This window comes from Fusarium redolens, assembly GCF_020744475.1.
Source record: "Fusarium redolens strain MPI-CAGE-AT-0023 chromosome Unknown BKA55scaffold_4, whole genome shotgun sequence".
Classification (NCBI taxonomy): Eukaryota; Fungi; Ascomycota; class Sordariomycetes; order Hypocreales; family Nectriaceae; genus Fusarium; species Fusarium redolens.
The window spans coordinates 686,578-704,717 of NW_025763667.1; the positions used below are offsets into that span (position 1 = coordinate 686,578).

Here is an 18,140-nt window from a genome sequence, read left to right on the forward strand (position 1 = left end):
GCTTAAAATCTCTATTAGGAAGCTGGTTAAAAACCAAGGTTTAAAACTCTCACAGATTGCTGATCACTCCTTTAATAGCTTAGCTCTTGTTGGAGCTATCATTGCCGACTAATACCCCACCTTCATTGTCAGCCAGATGATGTCGCGTTACACTCTTATCGAGACTACTCTGCATGTAACCTTGGTTCGAAGTAACCATTATCTAATCGGAGGAAACGGCGCCTTTTATGACGATCGTCATGGCGATCTCGAGCTACAAAAGCTGGCGATGTGCCTCCCCCGAGCACTTAGTTGACGCCCTCAAGCCAATTGCTGACAATGGGTCGTTTTTCAACTTGGGTTGCTCTGTTGAGCCTACTTTCACAAATTCACGGTCATCCATGCGATGTCAAATACCCTCCTCAGACGAAACCAGTGGAGACCAGACAGTTCGGTAAGAACCGTGGCGCCGTTGCCTGTGAGAGTGAGATATGCAGTACCATTGGCATCAACATTCTGAGGCAGGGCGGCAACGCAGCTGATGCAACGGTCGCTACTGTTCTTTGCGTGGGAACAGTTGGTACGTTAATTGTACCCTTCTTGATCGCGCTGCACTGACACAAATCCAGGCATGTATCACTCTGGCATCGGAGGAGGCGGCTTCATGCTCATTCACAAGCCCGATGGCAAGAATGAAACCGTGCCTTACGAATTTGTCGACTTTCGCGAAACGGCGCCTGCAGCAGCTACTGAGAATATGTTTAAGAACAATGTGAACGCTAGCATCTATGGAGGACAGGCGAGGTATAAAATTCCCTCCAGCATTTCGGGTGATAACTAATGACCTTCCAGTGGCGTACCAGGCGAGTTGAGAGGTCTGGAGCACCTGCACAAGAACTATGGTCGTCTGCCATGGTCGAAGCTCGTCCAACCAGCTATTGACGTCGCCCGCTATGGATTCCCAGTCAACAACGATACCCTCAAGTTCATGAAGATGACTTACAGCAAGGCCGAAAACGAAAGCTTTCTGTTCAGCGATCCAGCGTGGGCAATCGACTTCGCTCCTGCTGGAAGACTTCTCAAATTTGGCGAGAAGCTGACACGAAAGAGATATGCTGATACCCTGGAGAACATTGCTTCCAAGGGAGCTGGCGCCTTCTACGAGGGTCCCATTGCAGATGCGACCATCCGGACTTTGAAGCAGAAGCGCGGTATCATGACCACGGATGACCTGAAAAATTATTCCGTGGCCATTCGAGAGCCTTCCAAGATCAACTACCGAGGCGGAAAGATTACCAGCGGATCAGCCCCCTCAAGTGGTGCCGTTGTCGCAGCTGCAATGAATATCCTAGACGGCTATGACTTCCTCGGTGATCCCAGAAGAGTCAATGACAGTGCTTATCTTCTCGATGAAGCATTCAAGTTCGGCTACGGAATGCGAAGTAATCTCGGCGATCCAACCTTTGTCAAAGGTCTAGGAGAATATCAGGTTCAGATGTACTCCAACCATACTGCGCAGGAGATCCGCGCCAAACTAGACGGGCGTGCTCTTCAAGTCAAAGATTACGACCCTAGAGGTCTTGAGAGCTTGGACACCCCCGGCACGTCACATGTGGTGGCCATGGATGACTCTGGACTTGCTATATCCCTTACGACTACGATTAACCTCAACTTTGGTTCCCAAGTCATTGTTCCCGAGACTGGGGTCATTATGAACAACGAGATGAACGATTTCAGTATCCCCGGACAATCAAACGCATTCGGATTTATCCCTAGCGAGGCCAATTTCATCAGACCTGGAAAACGCCCTCTTTCTAGTATAAGCACCACCATTGTCGAGGGGCCTGACGGAAAGGTCTCGCTGGTCACAGGCTCTGCGGGTGGTAGTCGCATCATCACTGCAACTGTCCAGGTGGTCCTAAATGCGCTAGAGAAAAACATGACTGTTCATGAGGCCCTGGCTGCGCCTCGCCTGCATGATCAGCTTGAACCAAGGCAGGTCACCTTTGAATATGCTTACGACAACTCGACAGTTGCGTATTTGAAAGAGATCGGCAACAATGTCACTTGGGTAGCACCTGGACAGAGCACTGCTCAGGCTTTGAGGAGGTTACTGGATGGGACTTTCGAGGCTGCTGGTGAGCCCAGACAGGCGAACTCTGGAGGATTTTCAACTTGAACAAGTCTGAAATTGTATGTGTAGTTTAACATATTATTGCAGCCAGCATCTGTCTACGCCTGCCATAGGAGTCGTGCAACCCAAACCCTCTAAAGTTTCCATACCTCCAAGTTGCGATATCGAGCAACAAGAGGATTCATCTGTCTGAAGCCAATCCGTCCACCACGAATAACTGGTCCAGTCGATCGATCCACATCTTCCCAGGAGAATAATTCCAATCCATTGATCGAGAACTTGACATCACGCTTATCGTGAATAACCTCAACCTTGTAATAAGCACCCAGGGTATCCTCCACATTCGGCAATGGGTCAGCCCCTTGCGCAACAAGATGGAATCCAGGCGACTTTCTCAAATTCGCAAGATGAAAAGCCCTCTCTTCGGGCCACCGACGACGAAAGTACGAAGCGTGCAGCGTTCGAATGTCGCTAGAGTGATATTGCGGGTAAGACCCGTTTCGGGGCTTGAGATCCTTGTCGAAAATGCTTCCGCCGTCTTTGGCTGCGGCTGCACCGAAGAAGATGATAGCCAGGCCGGGTTCCTCGATAGGTGAGAACTCCCATGTGATGCGGATGCGTTCGGGAAAGACTTCTGGGACCCAATAGACAAAGTCTCCCGGGGCAGCTAATTCAAGCGTGTTGTTGGATACGGTGGCCTTGACGGGACCTTCGGCAACCCAATCTGCAATTGCGTCGGTGCTGTTGAAGGTATTTCTGTAGAGAAGCTTCTCTGCCATCGCAGAAGCGGTCAAGAGAGAGTAAAGGAGGAGACTTCGCATCTTGTGGTTTGGTAGAGAAATATATCTAATAACTCTCGAACAAGAGTATTGGGAAATTACCCATGATTATATAGTTTTGTATTTATTTCTTTTGTCATATTAATTCGCGATGTGCTCATACTTTAATTTCCGTCTTCGGGGGGAGATGCACCGAGATGAGCAGATGCGATCCTATCATCTTCAAGGATCTGACAACGGATATGCTACTCCATTTAGTTTAGCAAGCATCATGCAATGCAATTCGATCATTCGGGAGCAAAAGACGTGATTCAACAGTGAGTGCCGATCATTTCTGATGAATTGAGTTTGGGAGAAACCAATCACCAAATTTCCACCAATGGAAGGGTTTCCTGTTCTTGGATATTATTTCGACTCGTGAGAGCTTACGGAAATCAGCTGTAAGAAGTGATAATGAATACGGACCAGTTTCGGACTTTAGCTTTGTTAACAATAGTAGAGAATTGAAAAGACTCCCAAATAAACAAGCTAAGCTATGAATGGAAGAAGGTAAGATCAAGATTGTCGTTAATGAACTCCAAGTCTTGTGGAAGCTATGTTGTTTCCATTAGTAAAAGCCACAGGCAAGCTAATAATTCTGATCCGCATACCATTGAGCTTATAAGATCGGCAACGATATCAGAACCCATATAATTCGTATCTATTGATAGCTGATTCCTACGTGGTTCATCGTCATCACTACGGCTCATCAATACGAGATTAATCAGTTCTTATCAACAAGGTACACTTACCAAGACTCTGGGAATGACTGCTCTTGTCGAATGGCCGCCTGACGTGTCTGCAACAGTGTGCAGAGTTTAATCACCCGCTCTGCTGCTTCTTTGTCCGATTTTGCGGATGACTCTGGCCACAACTTGGACTTGACTAAACCAACTGTCATACTGAGGATATAATATTCGTTTAAACCGTTGAATGTGAGCGAAATTCGCTTTTCAAGAATATGCAAGACTTTCTCAACATTGGCAATTATGAAGGTTGAAATCTCGGGAAAGGTTGTTATCGTGGACTGATCGCAAGCTTCATAGTTATAAGCTGTCATTCATTTCTTTCATAGAAGGCAGAGGGCAATTAGTCTCACCGTGTGATCCAAAATTCAGGCAGATTTCATGGCAGATATTCAATGCAGAAAGTACTAAGCCCGTCCTGCAAGCTTGTTCTGGTAATGTCTCGTCGTTTAGAAGTCGTTGGTAGTAGTCGAGGATTTTCATGGATGCCTCCAACCTGACGCGTCGACAGATAAGAGACTTGGATGAGGAAGTAGTTTGAAGGAGGAACTTGAAATGCAGTAAAAGGATATACTGATTCAGAATGATGCCTAGCATGCTCTTTATGCATGCCGCCTTCTGATGCTGGCGTGGATCAGCCTGGGGGTTGTCCCATGCCGGGATATCTCGAAGTGCCTGTCCTAGCTGCTCCTCGAGTTCTAAGAGCTTGTCGAAATCGGCCTCTTGGCAACATCCATTGATGAAAGCACATATCTTCAGTCTCACAGTCAAAGAGCGGTAAAGAAGTGCTTGGAAAGAAGTGTTTGTCAGCGTAGTAACTGGCAGACCGGTTTCAGAGTCTTGCATAGACTCTTGAAGCTTTTCGTCGTCGACATTAAGTGGTGGTATGATGTTGAAATCCTCTATTCGGACACTTGGAGGCATTCCGCGCTCTACTGATGCCTGGAGGTCGAGTTCAACAATTGTCGCCCACAAGCGCCGACGCATCTCCTGACAAAATGGCGGCATTCTGACTGCGGAGACAACTTCACGGTGATATCCTGCTGCCATAGCCCATCGGACTAATGCACCAGTCGAAGTCCAGAAGTTACCCTCGTTAATAAAGTTTGCACGCTTAGCAATGAGCAGGAGACAATGGCTCGCCAAGATGTCCCAGGAGCGAGGAGGCTGATTCATGGGGGAGTTAAGCCATACCTCCGCTGCTTCAAGCCATCCAACAACGTGATCATGAGTGGTTTTCTGGCCGTATATGTCGATGCATACTTCAGGATGACAACTTGCAGCAGTAGCGGCCACTGAAAGCATTTGTGCGAGAAAGGAAACCGGAGTGCTGAGGCGATCAGTCCAATGACCGTTATAGTTGGTGATGAATGTTGGTATATGCAGCACTCGATGTATTATCTCATATCTATCAATATAAGTTTGAACCAGTACGTCCATGATTGACTTTGTGGGGATCAACTGTCTTAAAGTATCCTCAACCCCAGCGTCAGGCCATGGTGGACGACCCCGTTGTTTGTCGTTAAATGGAGCGTAAATCTCATCGCGAAGGGTATTGATGGAAGGATACTGGGTCTTGATTTTAACGATGTATGGTTGGAGCTCGGTAAACTATTACTACTCAGGGAAATGTTACCTCTTGGATTGAGTGAGAATATACCCGTTGGTAAAGGTTCAGGGGATAGCTATACCCGTAGAACTTGGTGGAATTCCCTTGACCTTCCATGTGTGTCATATCCACTTTCTGATCGAAGGAACTCAACTGCCTGTCAAACGTTTCTGTAAACGAGACAGGCACACTGGCAAACGTCGTGTCGCGAGGTACTCCCGAACGGCTATCGAACAAGCCCTCCACTGCCGAAGGTGATCCGCGGTAAGTACATTCGTCGGCATTTCCGGCCTTTGAGCAGCGACTGCAAGATGGGAGCTCTCTGCCGCACTTGAGCTTCCGTTGATAGCACTGGATGCAGGCCAGTGGGGGACGTCTTTTCTTGACCCCTGGTTTAACCACGCGTTGCGAAGTGGTTGGTAATCGGTTCATTGCAACAGGTATGACGATAAAGAAACGAATTTTGACATTCAGAATGAAACATGAGAAATCGCCGAGCACAACATCTTATGTTCGTTTGTGTGACGTCGGATGTCGGGTTCGGCATATTCGAGGGCTCGGTGATCTCTAGGCTCGGCAATTTGAATGACTACACCTGGAGGCTTGGTCTAACTCGTCCCAGATGACTTTGAATTAACTATCGCTGATGCTTATGTGATACGAAAATTTCCCGTCGATTTTGAGAAACCGGGGTAATGGGGGTTGCCCCGGAGTTTATGTCTGGGGTACAACGTATATAAATAACATACCCAACCGGCACAAGGCTCCTTTACCCATGCCACCTATCTTGCGAATCAACCGGATAACTTAACAGAATTTCACTCAAACTACTCAAAGATGTCACTAGCTAAAGATCACCCTTTGACGGAATCCATCATCTCCTCATTCGGACCCAAAAGCTCACCTAGAGCTCGGGAGATCCTGACAGGGTTGATTCGATATCTTCATGCCTTCTGTCATGAAGTAAATCTCACCACCGAAGAGCTATATATTGCTATTGAGGCTTTGAATAGGTCTGGCCAGATGAGTAACCCTGAGCGAAACGAGACCTTGTTGATCTCAGACTGTCTTGGCGTGGAGGCGTATGCTCTAATATGTTACATCCTTGTACTCGCACATAAAGTCTGACTATTACTCTAGGCTAGTTGATGCTCAGACCCAAAAAATGCTGGAGCAAGACAACGGAACCAACTCTTGTATTCTCGGCCCGTTCTACGTCGCTGATCCTCCTCGATATGAGAATGGGGATACTATTATCCAGAAGTATCTTGGGGGAGAGGTCACGTACTTCCATGGTCGGATTCTGGATGCTGATACAAATTTGCCCGTTGCAGGTACGTCTATTTATTCCTCAAATAGCACTGGGCAAGGTTGGCTGACTAGGGTTTACAGGTGCATCTCTAAACGCCTGGGAGTGTGCAGTCAACGGACTGTATGACCAACAGGATCCTAACCAGCCATCTGGAAACATGCGCGGCATGTTCACCTCGGATGCAGAAGGCAAATATGCATTCTACTGTATCAAGCCGGTCCCTTACCCTGTTCCCTATGATGGTCCTGCTGGGGATATCCTCAAACTTATGGACCGCCACCCGTACCGAGCTGGTCACATCCACTTCATGGTGACCAGGGACTCTTACAACCGTCTGATTACACAGGTTTTCCCTGAGGACGACACTTATCTTGACTCCGATTCGGTGTACGCAGTCAAGTCAGATTTGCTTTTAAAGTTCAAGCCTTATGATTCTGGCTCGCTGAAATGTATGGGGGCTAACGAAGTCGATGTGAAGTGGGAAGTCAACTGGGATTTCAAGATCAAGAAGCAGAAAGCTTAATTGGCTCCTAATCCCGGCGTCATCTATTAATTAGATAGTCAATTATATTTACCTTATATTGAAAAACTCTTCTTATGTGAGTTTTTAATAACACTCGTATGTTTAACTTGACTATATAACGTTTTTACTTGAGCAAGGCACATGGGGAATTTCAAACCGTGGCAATAGACTTGAGGTAGCTGAAACAAGGCATTAGTAGAATAATGAACCCCTTTTTGGTGCGATCTTCTAGGTGACTGCGTGCCTCCAACTTCACTAGCACTGCAACGAAGACAGGCGAGATTATCAAATAATTTATAAAACTTCCAACTAAAGCACTATAGTACGATAAATACCTCATGTTTAGTTATCAAACAATGTCTCTCGGTCAATCTTGTCCAACAGCTTCCCGTCAGTGAACCAAACATCCATCGCCTTAGCCATTCCTTCAACATAGGCTCGAGGAGCATCATCTGACATAGCCTTAACAAGCAGGTCCTGCGACATTTCGTTTGTGTTATCCGCTCGTCCAGTGGCCACCACCTTTTTCTCATAGCGACGGACAGCAAGATCCAAATCATCGGGACTCGCCTGAATTTCGTGGAAAAGGTCGAGAGCGTCCAGCATGGCCAAGTTTGCACCCTCTCCAGCAAACCATGACATGACATGGAGAGAGTCTCCGATCAGAGTCAATCCCGGATGGTGGTCGTAGCGAAGACCCAATGGCATACGATACTGCGCGCGGGGAGTCATGTTCGTGTCGACATTGCGAATGACATCTTGGAGACGCGGATCCCAAGTTGAAAAGAAGTTATCAATCAGGTAGTCGGTCATTTTCCTCGCATCATTCCAGTCGTAGGAGGGGTCCTTTGAGTGCCAGTTCTCTTCGACTCGAAGACAGGGGTAGACTCTCACGCTGTCATCTCCATTGCGCTGGATAAAAATCCCACTGCCTTCAGACAGAAAGAAGGAAGTGCCACGGCCAATGAACTCTCCAAGCTCGGGAAATCTCTTGTCCACGTCGGATATACGACAGTCAATGACCGCGAGACCAGTATACTCAGGTGTTCAATTCGTCAAAAGCGGTCGAACCTTGGACCAGGTTCCATCAGCCCCCACAAGAAGATCAGTCACAACAGGTTCAGGCTGATTCTCAAAAACCAACTTAACCCGGCCACTCTCTTGCGGAACAATGTCCGAGAGTCGGTGATCCCACTTAATATTCTCTGGGTCGAGGGACTCAATAAGAATCTTGCGAAGCTTTGCGCGGTCTATTTCTGGGCGTCCGTCGGCATCAGCGGTTGCTTTGTGGAATAACCAAGTAACAGCTTTTTTGTCGCCAAAACGATAGTCCTGGTCATGATAGCGTGCGTACTTTTTGAACTGCTCCTCAAGACCAGCTTCGAACAAAGCTGCTTGGCCGGACTCTGGATGAAGGTCAAGAGAACCACCTTGGAAACGAGAGCTGGTAGACTTTTCTCGCTCAAAAATGGTAAAGGGGATCGAGTGGTGTTGCAGCAGAGCCGCGAGGCTTAGACCAGATGGTCCTGCTCCAACGATGGCGATGTGCTTGGGCATGATGAGAAGAGTATGGTGATTTATTTAAAGTAGGAATTGTCAGTTTCGTTGCTTTGTGAAGTATTTCATCTGGTAGAAGCGTAATCAAAGAGACTTATATAGACTTGATTTTTGGTCTCCCATTCCGGTCATCGGGCCCACGTATACAAGTTTGACCATCACGTAAGGTGCTTCATTGAGAGATATCACTGAATGGATTGTCACTCGACAAATTTCACCTTCTTCGGCGATGTCTTTCATTTGTGACATGAAACCCGGCATCCGACGATGTCGGCCTTTTCGCCTTCACTTTTTTCAAGACCTCGGCCTTTTTGTCCCGGCAAATTCTCTCCGATATGGACACCGACCCATTGAAAAAGAACAGACTTACTTAAAAGAGCGCATTAGTCAAAAATAACCGCTATGAATGACTTGAAAAGCGAGTATTCTGGTCATCAAAGCTCATCACGATGCAGAAACTCAAGCCCCATATTGTTATTGTCCCAGCATCCTTTGCCCCACCGTCTCTATACTCAGGTCTCGTTCAAAGCCTCGCAGAATATGGATTAGAGTCTACTGTCATCGGTCTCCCTTCTGTTGGATTTCGCGATCCATTGCCAGCTGCCTTGATGGATCAAGACGCTGAGCACATTAGATCAACTACAACAAAACTAGCTGATGATGGCCATGAAATCGTCTTGGTGATGCACTCCTACGGTGGAATATGTGGTACAGAAAGCACCGCCGGAGTTTCAAAAACCGATAGACAAGTAGCTAGGAAACCGGGTGGTATAATACATCTTGTTTATATCAGCTCTCCTGTACCTGAGATCGGGGGGTCCGTCAAGACGATGATGGGCGATAATATGCCCCATTTCATGAAGCTTGAGGTAAGAAACGACGCTTCAAGGATGTAAGGTGATGTTTAACGGTTGAAATAGGGAGACTACCTCATATCTGAGCCCGAAGGCTGCGCGAGCGTCAATTTCTCAGACCTTCCGAAAGCCGAAGCGTCGACGTATGCGAAGCAAATGACAGCGCATTCGGCTGTGAGCTTTGCTGGGCCACTTCAAAACGCAGGATACTTGGATATCCCCGTCGCATATATAGTCTGTGAGAAGGATATCTCTGTACCTCCTGTTGTCCAGAGATCTGTCATTGATATGATTTTCAAAAAGAGCGGTCGGGAGGTCATCACGTTCGCTTGCAACTCTGGACACTTTCCTACTGTCAGTTCCCCAGGCGAGGTATCATCTTTTATAAACAAGGTTGCTACTAATGGCTTTCGAGAGTGGTAGTTAAATATCTCTGAATAAATCAAGACTTGATTCTATGCAAATTGTAACCCTAGTTATCCGATGAGAAGCAATGTTTAGCTTTGGGCGCTGTTGTATTTCCCGATGACTCTATGCTTTCAAGATAGATACACTTCTTAGACCCAGTAAGCAACTACTCATACTTACGTAGATACCGAGCCTGATCCAGTTCATTTGCCTGTGTATCTGCAGTGGTAGTTATGAGGTTACCATGTTCTTCCAAACTATTGGCGGGCACCTTGGCGAAGAGCGTTATGGCCTCCAGTCACCTATCAAAGTGATGATTCCCTGATGGCGGATTGGCTGAGTATTCTTGAATTCAACCTAGTCGGCGAATGTCCAGTTGTCCGGTCCGAATATGCCGTGAATATGCCAGGAGTATGCCGAAGAATACTCCGAGATAAGCCGGAGCTTCCACTAGCCTTGTCAACCATCCTAGAATCTCTCTTTAACATATCTCAACGTGGTATAACTTAAATTGTGTCCAGAATACTCTGACCACTGGCCCTAGAAAGAGCCCAATAGGTAAATTACACAATGGCTGACAACACTAGCGACCTGCTCGCCCCGAGGAACCTCGCGGGCAAGACCGTCATCATAACAGGTGGGGCAAATGGTATAGGAGCCGAGACTGTACGGCTGTTCAACTCACATGGAGCGAATACTGTTATTGCCGACCTTGAACGGACTCGAGCTGAGGCTGAATCAGTTATTCGGTCATTGCAGCAGCCTACCTCTGCCTTATTCATCAGTGTTAACATTCTTATCTGGGATGAAATGAAAGCCCTTTTCTCTCAATGCATAAAACATTTCGGCAGAATCGACATCGTTGTAGCCAACGCTGGTATAATGGAGAGTCAAAGTCTTTTTGATGTTGCAACGGTCGACGAGCAGGGAGAGCTACGCGAATCGACTGAGGGATTTTGCGTAATTGACGTTAACCTCAAAGGGACCATTAACAGTATGTGTTCATTTTACTCTTGATTCCCCCAATCTTTGATATTTCTATGGCTGACCCATCATTTTCTTGAAGCGTTACGACTCGCTCTCCACCACATGCGGCATAACCAACCAATTTCACCTGGTGGTTTGAGAGGATCTGTGGTTCTCGTTACTTCAACATCAGCATACTTTGGAACGACTGGTGTAGGGGCATACATCACATCTAAGCATGGACTCACCGGCCTACTACGAGTGTCACAGAAAGTTGCTCGAGATTTAGGCATCGGAGTCAATGCTGTTGCTCCGTTCTTCACGCCAACGCCTACGTTCAGAGAGTTGGCTGAGAAGTGGAAAGATTCAGGCCTAAAGTCGAATACACCAAGAGACGTCGCACGGGCTATTGCTCTCATCTGTACACAGAGTGAGACGGGAAAATGCTATATGGTACTTCTAACTTTCTTCATCCTTAACTGGTTACTTTGTTCTAACTTGGGTATAGATTGTTGCTCGAAAGTCAGTAGAAGTCGAAGATAGCAGAAACGCGCTTCTTGAACAATGGCTTGGACTTGAGACTACCGAGCTATTACAGTCTGCTAGTATACTCTTCGAGGCTAATGGCTACCCATTGCCCAGCAGGCATGAATAACTGTCTGCAACCTGTGGCTGAAAGCTTATGTCCATCCCGCGATTCAGCATAAATAACTTTAATACTTAAAGTAACTTTATCTATTTTATGTTTATATCTTCAAACCGTTATATGCCAGGAATATCTGTAACATGTTTTGTTTTCCTAGTAAAATTGTCCCTGAGTTTCAGATTCAGGGTAGCTACCAAGCCGTTTTCTGGGGACAGCCGAGCTTGGCAAACTCCAGCATGGTAACACCAACTTGGAGACTCAGTTGTTATCCAATCGGAAGGCAAGATGGCCGAGCGGTCTAAGGCGCTGTGTTCAGGTTCCATAAGAACTAGTGACGATTCGCAGTCTCGAAAGGGGCCTGGGTTCGAATCCCAGTCTTGTCAGATTCTTTTTTGCACATCAGACGATCAAGTTACACAGTATATTCACGACACGAGATACACGCTGTGGTCGTCATGACTTGCTGTTGTGGCTTGTAGCTTCGCATACGTAAACGATACAGGGATGCAGGGATACAGGGCATTAAGAGGCTTGACAGCCACTCTCAATGTTCAGTTCACACTTTGTTATGCCATAAAAACTATCGCTAGTGTTGATAACAGTTAAATTGCAATGTGTCTAATCTCAATAGCTGATGTTTCTTGACCTGGAATGTCGAATAAGATATCCACGTGCAGATGACGATAAAAACGCGCAACAACCATAATTATTGAGTTAAGCGCACACGTGCTTCAAAACAAGAATATATGGGGACGAGTGCTTGGCGCCAATTAATTTCATTCCAACAAGCCCCCTTGCACGCGCGGCGATTTCGGATTTAGCAGTCATACATTGGACAGGGGACTTTATCTTAGTGCAAAACCTTGTTTTCCCCCTCTACACCTTGTAACCCCCAAGGCACTTGGTGCTTCATCTTTGTGAGAGATGCTGATGCCAAGAACCCCCTCTCCTACCCTCGTAGGTGGTCATCCAGCCACAATTCCATGACGAACATGCCAAGTCTGGGTGCTACTTAAGAATCCGGGTGGCCACTTTATGTTTCTTCCATTAAACATCCTCTCTTCAGTCTCTCACCATGATCTTCTCCAGTATATCTCTCCTCTCGCTGTTATCGGGCGCACTGGCCAGTGCTGTCCCCCAAGGAGCGAATACCTGGAAAACTTTACCTTCTATCCCCATTGCTCCCCGGCAAGAACATGGTGTCGTCGCACTCTCGGAAAAGACCCTTGCAATCATCGGTGGGATTGTTCCCAATCGCGAGGCCAATGGGTATGAGACGACTGCTATTATGCAATTCTTCAATACGCGATCGAATTCATGGCGTCGATACGTCACCGAGGCGCCCGTGAAAGTGAATCATCCCAATGTCGCTGCAGTCAATGGCAAGATCTACCTTCTCGGTGGACTTTCAGATATCGACAATGGAGCTTGGCGAGCATTTTCAGATTCCTGGGTCTACAATCCCGATGTCGATGAGTGGACGGAGCTCGACCCGGTTCCTGAGGATGAAGAGAGAGGCAGTGCTGCGATTGGTGTTTATGGAAACATTATCTACATGGCTGGAGGTATGCGCACCTTGGAACCAATTGGGCCAGGCGGAGAACAAGATACCGTCGATTTTGTCTCTGCTTTCAACACCAAGACTTCACAATGGATCGATCTTCCCTCCGCAGCAAAGAAGCTCCCCGAAGGCCGTGATCACGCAACAGCCTCTATCGTCGGAAACAAATTCTACGTTCTCGGCGGTCGCCTCCGCGGCCAACGCAACGTAAAAGACACAGTTTTCATTCTCGATCTGGAGGATCTAGAAGCAGGCTGGACGACCAGCGAAGCGCGCATGCCCACTCCCCGCGGTGGTGCCGTTTCCGGTACAATCGGCACCAAAGTCTACGTTTTAGGCGGAGAAGGAAACACTACTTCAGATTCGGAGGGTATGTTTGACCAAATTGAGGTCTTTGATACAAAGACCGGGAAGTGGGAGGAGCTCGGTACTATGAAGCTGCCAAGACATGGAGGCGCGGCTGTTGCGATTAAGGGTGGCATTTACCTTCCAGGTGGAGGCATAACGGAGGGAGGTTCTCCGGTTGATACCCTGGATGTCTACTGGCCGTAGCCAGACATTCGCTGTTTTTTATGTGTATTTCTAGCGTTTAATGATTAATGACTCTAAACTGTATTCTTCTAAGTGATTCGGGTTCCGAGTGATCTTCATGTACCTCAACGCTTCCGTAAGCGTAAGCATCGAGGTGAGCATAAGCATACTTGTACATCCATACATGCAGAAAAATAGTCAGCTTAACCTTTCTATGATGCTTATGGCTTTTGACTCAGCTTCATATTACACGGAAATTGAACTTAGAGTCTACTAGTTGCTCGATAGACCTCGAAATATCACCCAGTATTCTCCTCTTGTCACAAGGCAACCTTTGTCAGTACAGGTGCCGAATAAGATGCGTAGATGTTTTCAAACTGAATACCGAGAGATCAAACAATGTATCATGCTTTCTCCGATCCTCTGAAAAAAATCAGGCCCATCAACATTGAAGTTGCTGCCAGAGCAAAGTTTACCCACTGAGCAGCTCTTAGGCCCCGCAAGTAATCATCCGATCCTATGAAGTCATCCGTATCGCCAGAGACTGAGGTCTGCACAGCTGTAGCAACCGCCAAACCCAAAGCACGGCCGATATTATTTACTGTCTGTAGAAGGCCGCCGCCGAGAGACTGGTCCTCTTGGGGTAAAGACTTGGCAGTAAGCAGACTAAAGACGGGCCAGACTATCTCAACGCTCATACAGAAGCACATGGCAGGGAAACCCCATGCCCAATAAGTAGTGCTTGGTGGGATAGCTGGTAGAGCGAGTATGAACGGAGATATGATGCTGAATAAGAGGCCTGAAGTCAAGACTATGAAGGATGGGAGATGGTTGAGAGCTGGAAAGACGGCAAATGATACAAGTACTAGAGAAATGAAAGTTAACGTTAGTATAGTTCATGACAGACCGTAGATATGAAGAAAGAGATACTTACAGCCAGAAACACCAGCGGGAAGAAATCGAAGTGTCGTCTGCAACTGGTCTAGTCCCTCATAGTTTTGATAGCTAGCCATTCTGTTAATTGCCTGTATAGAGTTGTAACAAGGGGCTATATATGGGTACTTACAAGTAGGTTACAAACACGAGAAAGCCGTTGAAAGATGCATAGAAGCAACCCACCAACACAAACAGCGCCGAGAATTTCTTTTTCTTGAACATAGACATGCGTATCAACGGTATACGGTCCGAGTCCCTCTCGAGTCGACACTGATAAAAGATGAATCCACCAAATACCAGCAAAGACATGATCAACAGCGGTGGTATCCAAGGTGTAGACCATCCGACAACATTAGCCTGCGTCATGACTACCAGGAGCAGTGTCAGGCTGCAAGAAACTAGTAGGCCTCCAATCCAATCAATATCGGGTCTCTTGCCGCCCTCTCGGCGATTAATTTGCGCCTGAGTTGCCATTTGCATAGATGCGCCAGCTGTGACAGCCAAGCCAGAAACGGTGATGCAAACAGAGGCCGCAGCAGGTATCCAGAACACCCACTTCCAACCAAGAGCAGACCCTACAAAACCGCCCAAAAGACTGCCAACGACCGAACCCAGGGAGGCCATGGCTGACATGGTGATATAAGCCATATTCCTCGATGGACCTGGCGCAAAGGTGGATCCTAAAATGCCGATACCCGAAGGCATAATGGCCGCAGCTGACATGCCTTGAACAGCTCTCAATACGTAGAACGGTATTTCGTAGCTGGACCAAGGGAGACAGAGAGTTGATAAGGTGAAGAGGATAGATCCTGTTAGGAAGCCCAGACGGCGGCCGTACACGTCAGCTAAACGACCCCAGAGGAGCATAACACTGCCTGTGGAGATGTTGTAGATAGAGACGACTAGTTGCTGGCGGGAAGCTGGTATGTTCATTGATTCACCGAGCTCGGGTAAGATGATGACGATTGATTGGGAGTTTAGGACCTGTATTCTTCTGTTAGCTATCAAAAGTTCCTTGCCGCGTTGGAGTGAAGCAGATCGGGGTCATACAGTGAGAAGGGCAGCTAAGGATAGAACTACCACTAGTAGTATCGCTCTGGTTCGTGAGATGGAAGGAAACTGGTGGTTATCTGAGTCTACAACCGCGGGGGCCTGTGCATCGCAATCTTGGCTCCTTTCGGGCTCCGGAATGTTCAACTGGAGTTCGATGTCTGGAGCCCCGGGATGGTTGCTTTTGGCCATTTGTACTCAAGACAAGAGAACTGCTAAATGCAGTGAGCTATGGGCGTTTTAGACTCGCTAGAGTCAGTGAATGTATTGTGTTTGTTCCTTCTTCGTCACTGCTACAGGAATCCCAACCCTGGAACCTAATCACATCATCATTGTTCTCAGCACGCAAGACATATCTTTATATCACGCCATAAATTTTGCCGTCTTCTTTTATTCTGTACAGATAGACTGGAGTTTTAGATCCATAACAAGACACCTACAGCCTAGCTTACCAACGCGCATCTACTCAATTACGTGACGAACGTTTGCACTTTTTGCGGTGTCTTTGATTCAGGTACAAGTTCCCAAAATAATTGTATAGATTGCTGAGTACTGAAACATGGGGTGTAGAATGTAGCTTTTACTGGAAATAACACATCCTGAACTGCTATCCTCGGTCCATTAGCTCATGCTTCTTGAGCAATGAGGTCGACGGCCGCATAAGTATTATCAGGGCTACCTGTGCCAAGAAAGATGTATTGGTCACCAAGCACCCGGTAATAAAGCTGATCGTATACTTCGTTGCTGGACGAAGTTTCGCATGTTGGGAGGCTGAAAGGGTCAAAGAAGTCCATGGTGCACACGGTTTGAGGAACTGTGCATGAGAGCTTGCCACCGACGACCCGGCAGTTCACGTACTCGGATGTCTGGTCGGGACCGGGGGTGCCTGTGCACACTGCAATATTGGCCGGCTCGATCACGCCAGAGCTTTGATAGTATGCGCACAAATAGTATCCGGTGTCTTTATCTTTAACTCGGCCGGTGCTGGGCTCGATGATGTACGTTCTGGGTTTGTAATCGTTGAGAGGGTAGTTGGGGTTAAACATTATTGGGCTGCCCTCAACATCAAGACTTTTGAGAACTGCGCCATTCACAGCGCCGCCGCCACCAACGATTTTGAAGGTTGGAGTGGCCACGGCAGCGGTGGTGGTGCTCTCAGCCTCCGAAGTTGTGGTGGTGATGTCGGCAATTGTCGGGGCGTCCGACGCCGCAGTGGTAGTTGTCTGGGCATTCGATGTCGTCGCGGTGGTTTCTACAACGGAGGTAGTCGTGGTCGCCTCCAAGGTTGTTGTTTTGGAGGAGACATCAGTAGATGTTCCCAGAGTAGTCGTAGTGGACTCGATTGCACTAGTTATGGAAGTCGTCGTTATTGCATTTGACGCTGAAGGGTGATTCCTTGTTAGGCGGCATCTTGCAAGTCGTAACTTATGGCTAATTCTACTTACAGGAAGATCTGGGCTTACAAGGGCCAGCAAACACAGAGTCCGTGACAAAAAGCCCGATAGCCAATAGTAAGGCATTGGATCGCATTTTGCAATATTTATGTTGAGAATTGAATGAAAAGAAGAAAGAGAAAAGAAAGCTGGGAAGCAGTAGAAAGGATATTTAAGTGAAGGCAGCCTTATTTCCACATATCAATAGTTTGATCTATAAATCAATAGCCAAAAGGGCTATAAAAAAACCAGTTAGTGCTGGTCAAGAAGCAATGCGCTATAGCGTGCTGAGCCAATAGGCTTAATGAGACCCCTGAAAATAACCATAGCGTCACTAATCTTTAAATAACGGAACGCCATTAGGGGGTCTAGAATCTTTAATTTTTCAGCTGAGTGATTACTTAATTACACGGCCGAGGAGAAATGAAAGGTTGCAATGAACATGATACATTTATCTCAAATAATGCATTACCTCCGCGGCCAAGACACAATAAGTCTCAAGTCCTCAGTGCCTCGCGCTCAACCCATGAAGCTCTTTGGGGCAGGCCTTGTTGAAAGAAATAACAGTAAAGAAGCTAGAAAGGCATCATTCCTGAGGAGCCCAAGCTCTGTCGTTGATAGCTAGAAGTAGAAGCCCGGACGGCATCACGGGCTTGTGGCCTACAGAGTCAGTCAAGGATGACACCCTCCCCGCCGACAGCAGACATATCTTCTGTCAAGTAATGCAGAAGGTATTACATCAGGGAAGGCAAAGCTGCCGAAAGGAAGAAAGGAACACGAGGTGTTGGTGTCTTGGCTAAGAGGCAGAAAGTGAGCCGGTGCTTGAGCTGCTGGTCAGGCGCAAAGCCATAACGACATGCCTGAGATACTTCCAGTCCATGCCCTGACCCTGGGTGTTGTCCTGGTAGCTATCGGTATCGACCCTCTGGCTACGGCTGTTGATTGTATTTTATCCTGATATGAGACACAACGCCCGGATGAAACCCGTGAGAGCCATGTGAACAATGTCTCAACAGTCCGCTGCCAACCTTGCTGGCTCTTACTCAACCTTGCAACCCTGGTCGACCGACCCAGCTC

The 18,140-nt window shown here is 47.3% G+C and overlaps 10 protein-coding genes and 1 non-coding gene across 11 annotated transcripts; 6 read left to right on the top strand and 5 right to left on the bottom strand.

Annotated features, from left to right (window-relative positions):
• Positions 1-318: 318 nt before the first annotated feature.
• BKA55DRAFT_535898 (gamma-glutamyltranspeptidase) lies at positions 319-2,158 on the top strand (the record flags this gene model as incomplete). The annotated part of the gene is made up of 3 exons (XM_046189752.1): positions 319-559; positions 609-783; positions 832-2,158. 3 exons carry the CDS (start codon positions 319-321, stop codon positions 2,156-2,158), a joined length of 1,743 nt encoding a protein of 580 aa, XP_046052763.1.
• BKA55DRAFT_271394 (uncharacterized protein) lies at positions 2,075-3,181 on the bottom strand. The gene has a single exon (XM_046185472.1). It carries the CDS (start codon positions 2,932-2,934, stop codon positions 2,248-2,250), a length of 687 nt encoding a protein of 228 aa, XP_046052764.1. The 5' UTR covers positions 2,935-3,181; the 3' UTR covers positions 2,075-2,247.
• A 244-nt stretch (positions 3,182-3,425) lies between these two features.
• BKA55DRAFT_591136 (uncharacterized protein) lies at positions 3,426-5,718 on the bottom strand (the record flags this gene model as incomplete). The annotated part of the gene is made up of 6 exons (XM_046195194.1): positions 3,426-3,485; positions 3,543-3,630; positions 3,684-3,730; positions 3,827-3,969; positions 4,031-5,288; positions 5,338-5,718. The coding sequence occupies 6 exons, from the start codon at positions 5,716-5,718 to the stop codon at positions 3,426-3,428; spliced, it is 1,977 nt and encodes a 658-aa protein (XP_046052765.1).
• A 405-nt stretch (positions 5,719-6,123) lies between these two features.
• Positions 6,124-7,121, top strand: BKA55DRAFT_503543 (Intradiol ring-cleavage dioxygenase; the record flags this gene model as incomplete). Its single annotated transcript, XM_046187015.1, has 3 exons — positions 6,124-6,368; positions 6,427-6,620; positions 6,679-7,121. 3 exons carry the CDS (start codon positions 6,124-6,126, stop codon positions 7,119-7,121), a joined length of 882 nt encoding a protein of 293 aa, XP_046052766.1.
• Positions 7,122-7,463: 342 nt separating this feature from the next.
• On the bottom strand, positions 7,464-8,678 carry BKA55DRAFT_686468 (uncharacterized protein; the record flags this gene model as incomplete). The annotated part of the gene is made up of 2 exons (XM_046198940.1): positions 7,464-8,159; positions 8,193-8,678. The coding sequence occupies 2 exons, from the start codon at positions 8,676-8,678 to the stop codon at positions 7,464-7,466; spliced, it is 1,182 nt and encodes a 393-aa protein (XP_046052767.1).
• Positions 8,679-9,127: 449 nt separating this feature from the next.
• BKA55DRAFT_686469 (Alpha/beta hydrolase fold-1) lies at positions 9,128-9,955 on the top strand (the record flags this gene model as incomplete). Its single annotated transcript, XM_046198941.1, has 2 exons — positions 9,128-9,547; positions 9,599-9,955. The coding sequence occupies 2 exons, from the start codon at positions 9,128-9,130 to the stop codon at positions 9,953-9,955; spliced, it is 777 nt and encodes a 258-aa protein (XP_046052768.1).
• Positions 9,956-10,408: 453 nt separating this feature from the next.
• On the top strand, positions 10,409-11,561 carry BKA55DRAFT_661193 (uncharacterized protein; the record flags this gene model as incomplete). The annotated part of the gene is made up of 3 exons (XM_046197577.1): positions 10,409-10,934; positions 11,007-11,359; positions 11,415-11,561. Exons 1-3 carry the CDS (start codon positions 10,511-10,513, stop codon positions 11,559-11,561), a joined length of 924 nt encoding a protein of 307 aa, XP_046052769.1. The 5' UTR covers positions 10,409-10,510.
• A 270-nt stretch (positions 11,562-11,831) lies between these two features.
• BKA55DRAFT_t70 lies at positions 11,832-11,935 on the top strand. The gene has a single exon. It is a non-coding gene; the product is annotated as a tRNA-Leu (tRNA).
• Positions 11,936-12,434: 499 nt separating this feature from the next.
• BKA55DRAFT_559952 (uncharacterized protein) lies at positions 12,435-13,763 on the top strand. The gene has a single exon (XM_046192043.1). The coding sequence runs from the start codon at positions 12,628-12,630 to the stop codon at positions 13,663-13,665; it is 1,038 nt and encodes a 345-aa protein (XP_046052770.1). The 5' UTR covers positions 12,435-12,627; the 3' UTR covers positions 13,666-13,763.
• Positions 13,764-14,048: 285 nt separating this feature from the next.
• BKA55DRAFT_504800 (drug resistance protein) lies at positions 14,049-15,513 on the bottom strand (the record flags this gene model as incomplete). The annotated part of the gene is made up of 4 exons (XM_046187124.1): positions 14,049-14,509; positions 14,579-14,649; positions 14,711-15,012; positions 15,079-15,513. 4 exons carry the CDS (start codon positions 15,511-15,513, stop codon positions 14,049-14,051), a joined length of 1,269 nt encoding a protein of 422 aa, XP_046052771.1.
• Positions 15,514-15,997: 484 nt separating this feature from the next.
• On the bottom strand, positions 15,998-17,259 carry BKA55DRAFT_559953 (uncharacterized protein). The gene is made up of 2 exons (XM_046192044.1): positions 17,076-17,259; positions 15,998-17,011 (listed from the first exon to the last, which is right to left on the bottom strand). Exons 1-2 carry the CDS (start codon positions 17,158-17,160, stop codon positions 16,257-16,259), a joined length of 840 nt encoding a protein of 279 aa, XP_046052772.1. The 5' UTR covers positions 17,161-17,259; the 3' UTR covers positions 15,998-16,256.
• Positions 17,260-18,140: the final 881 nt, after the last annotated feature.

Bases quoted from the DNA above. Each gene is read 5' to 3' on its own strand.
- BKA55DRAFT_271394 (XM_046185472.1), bottom strand. From the start codon at position 2,934: ATGCGAAGTCTCCTCCTTTACTCTCTCTTGACCGCTTCTGCGATGGCA.
- BKA55DRAFT_559952 (XM_046192043.1), top strand. From the start codon at position 12,628: ATGATCTTCTCCAGTATATCTCTCCTCTCGCTGTTATCGGGCGCACTG.
- BKA55DRAFT_559953 (XM_046192044.1), bottom strand. From the start codon at position 17,160: ATGCGATCCAATGCCTTACTATTGGCTATCGGGCTTTTTGTCACGGAC. The intron at 17,012-17,075 runs GTAAGTAGAATT...ATCACCCTTCAG, and splicing joins TTGTAAGCCCAGATCTTCCT to CGTCAAATGCAATAACGACG.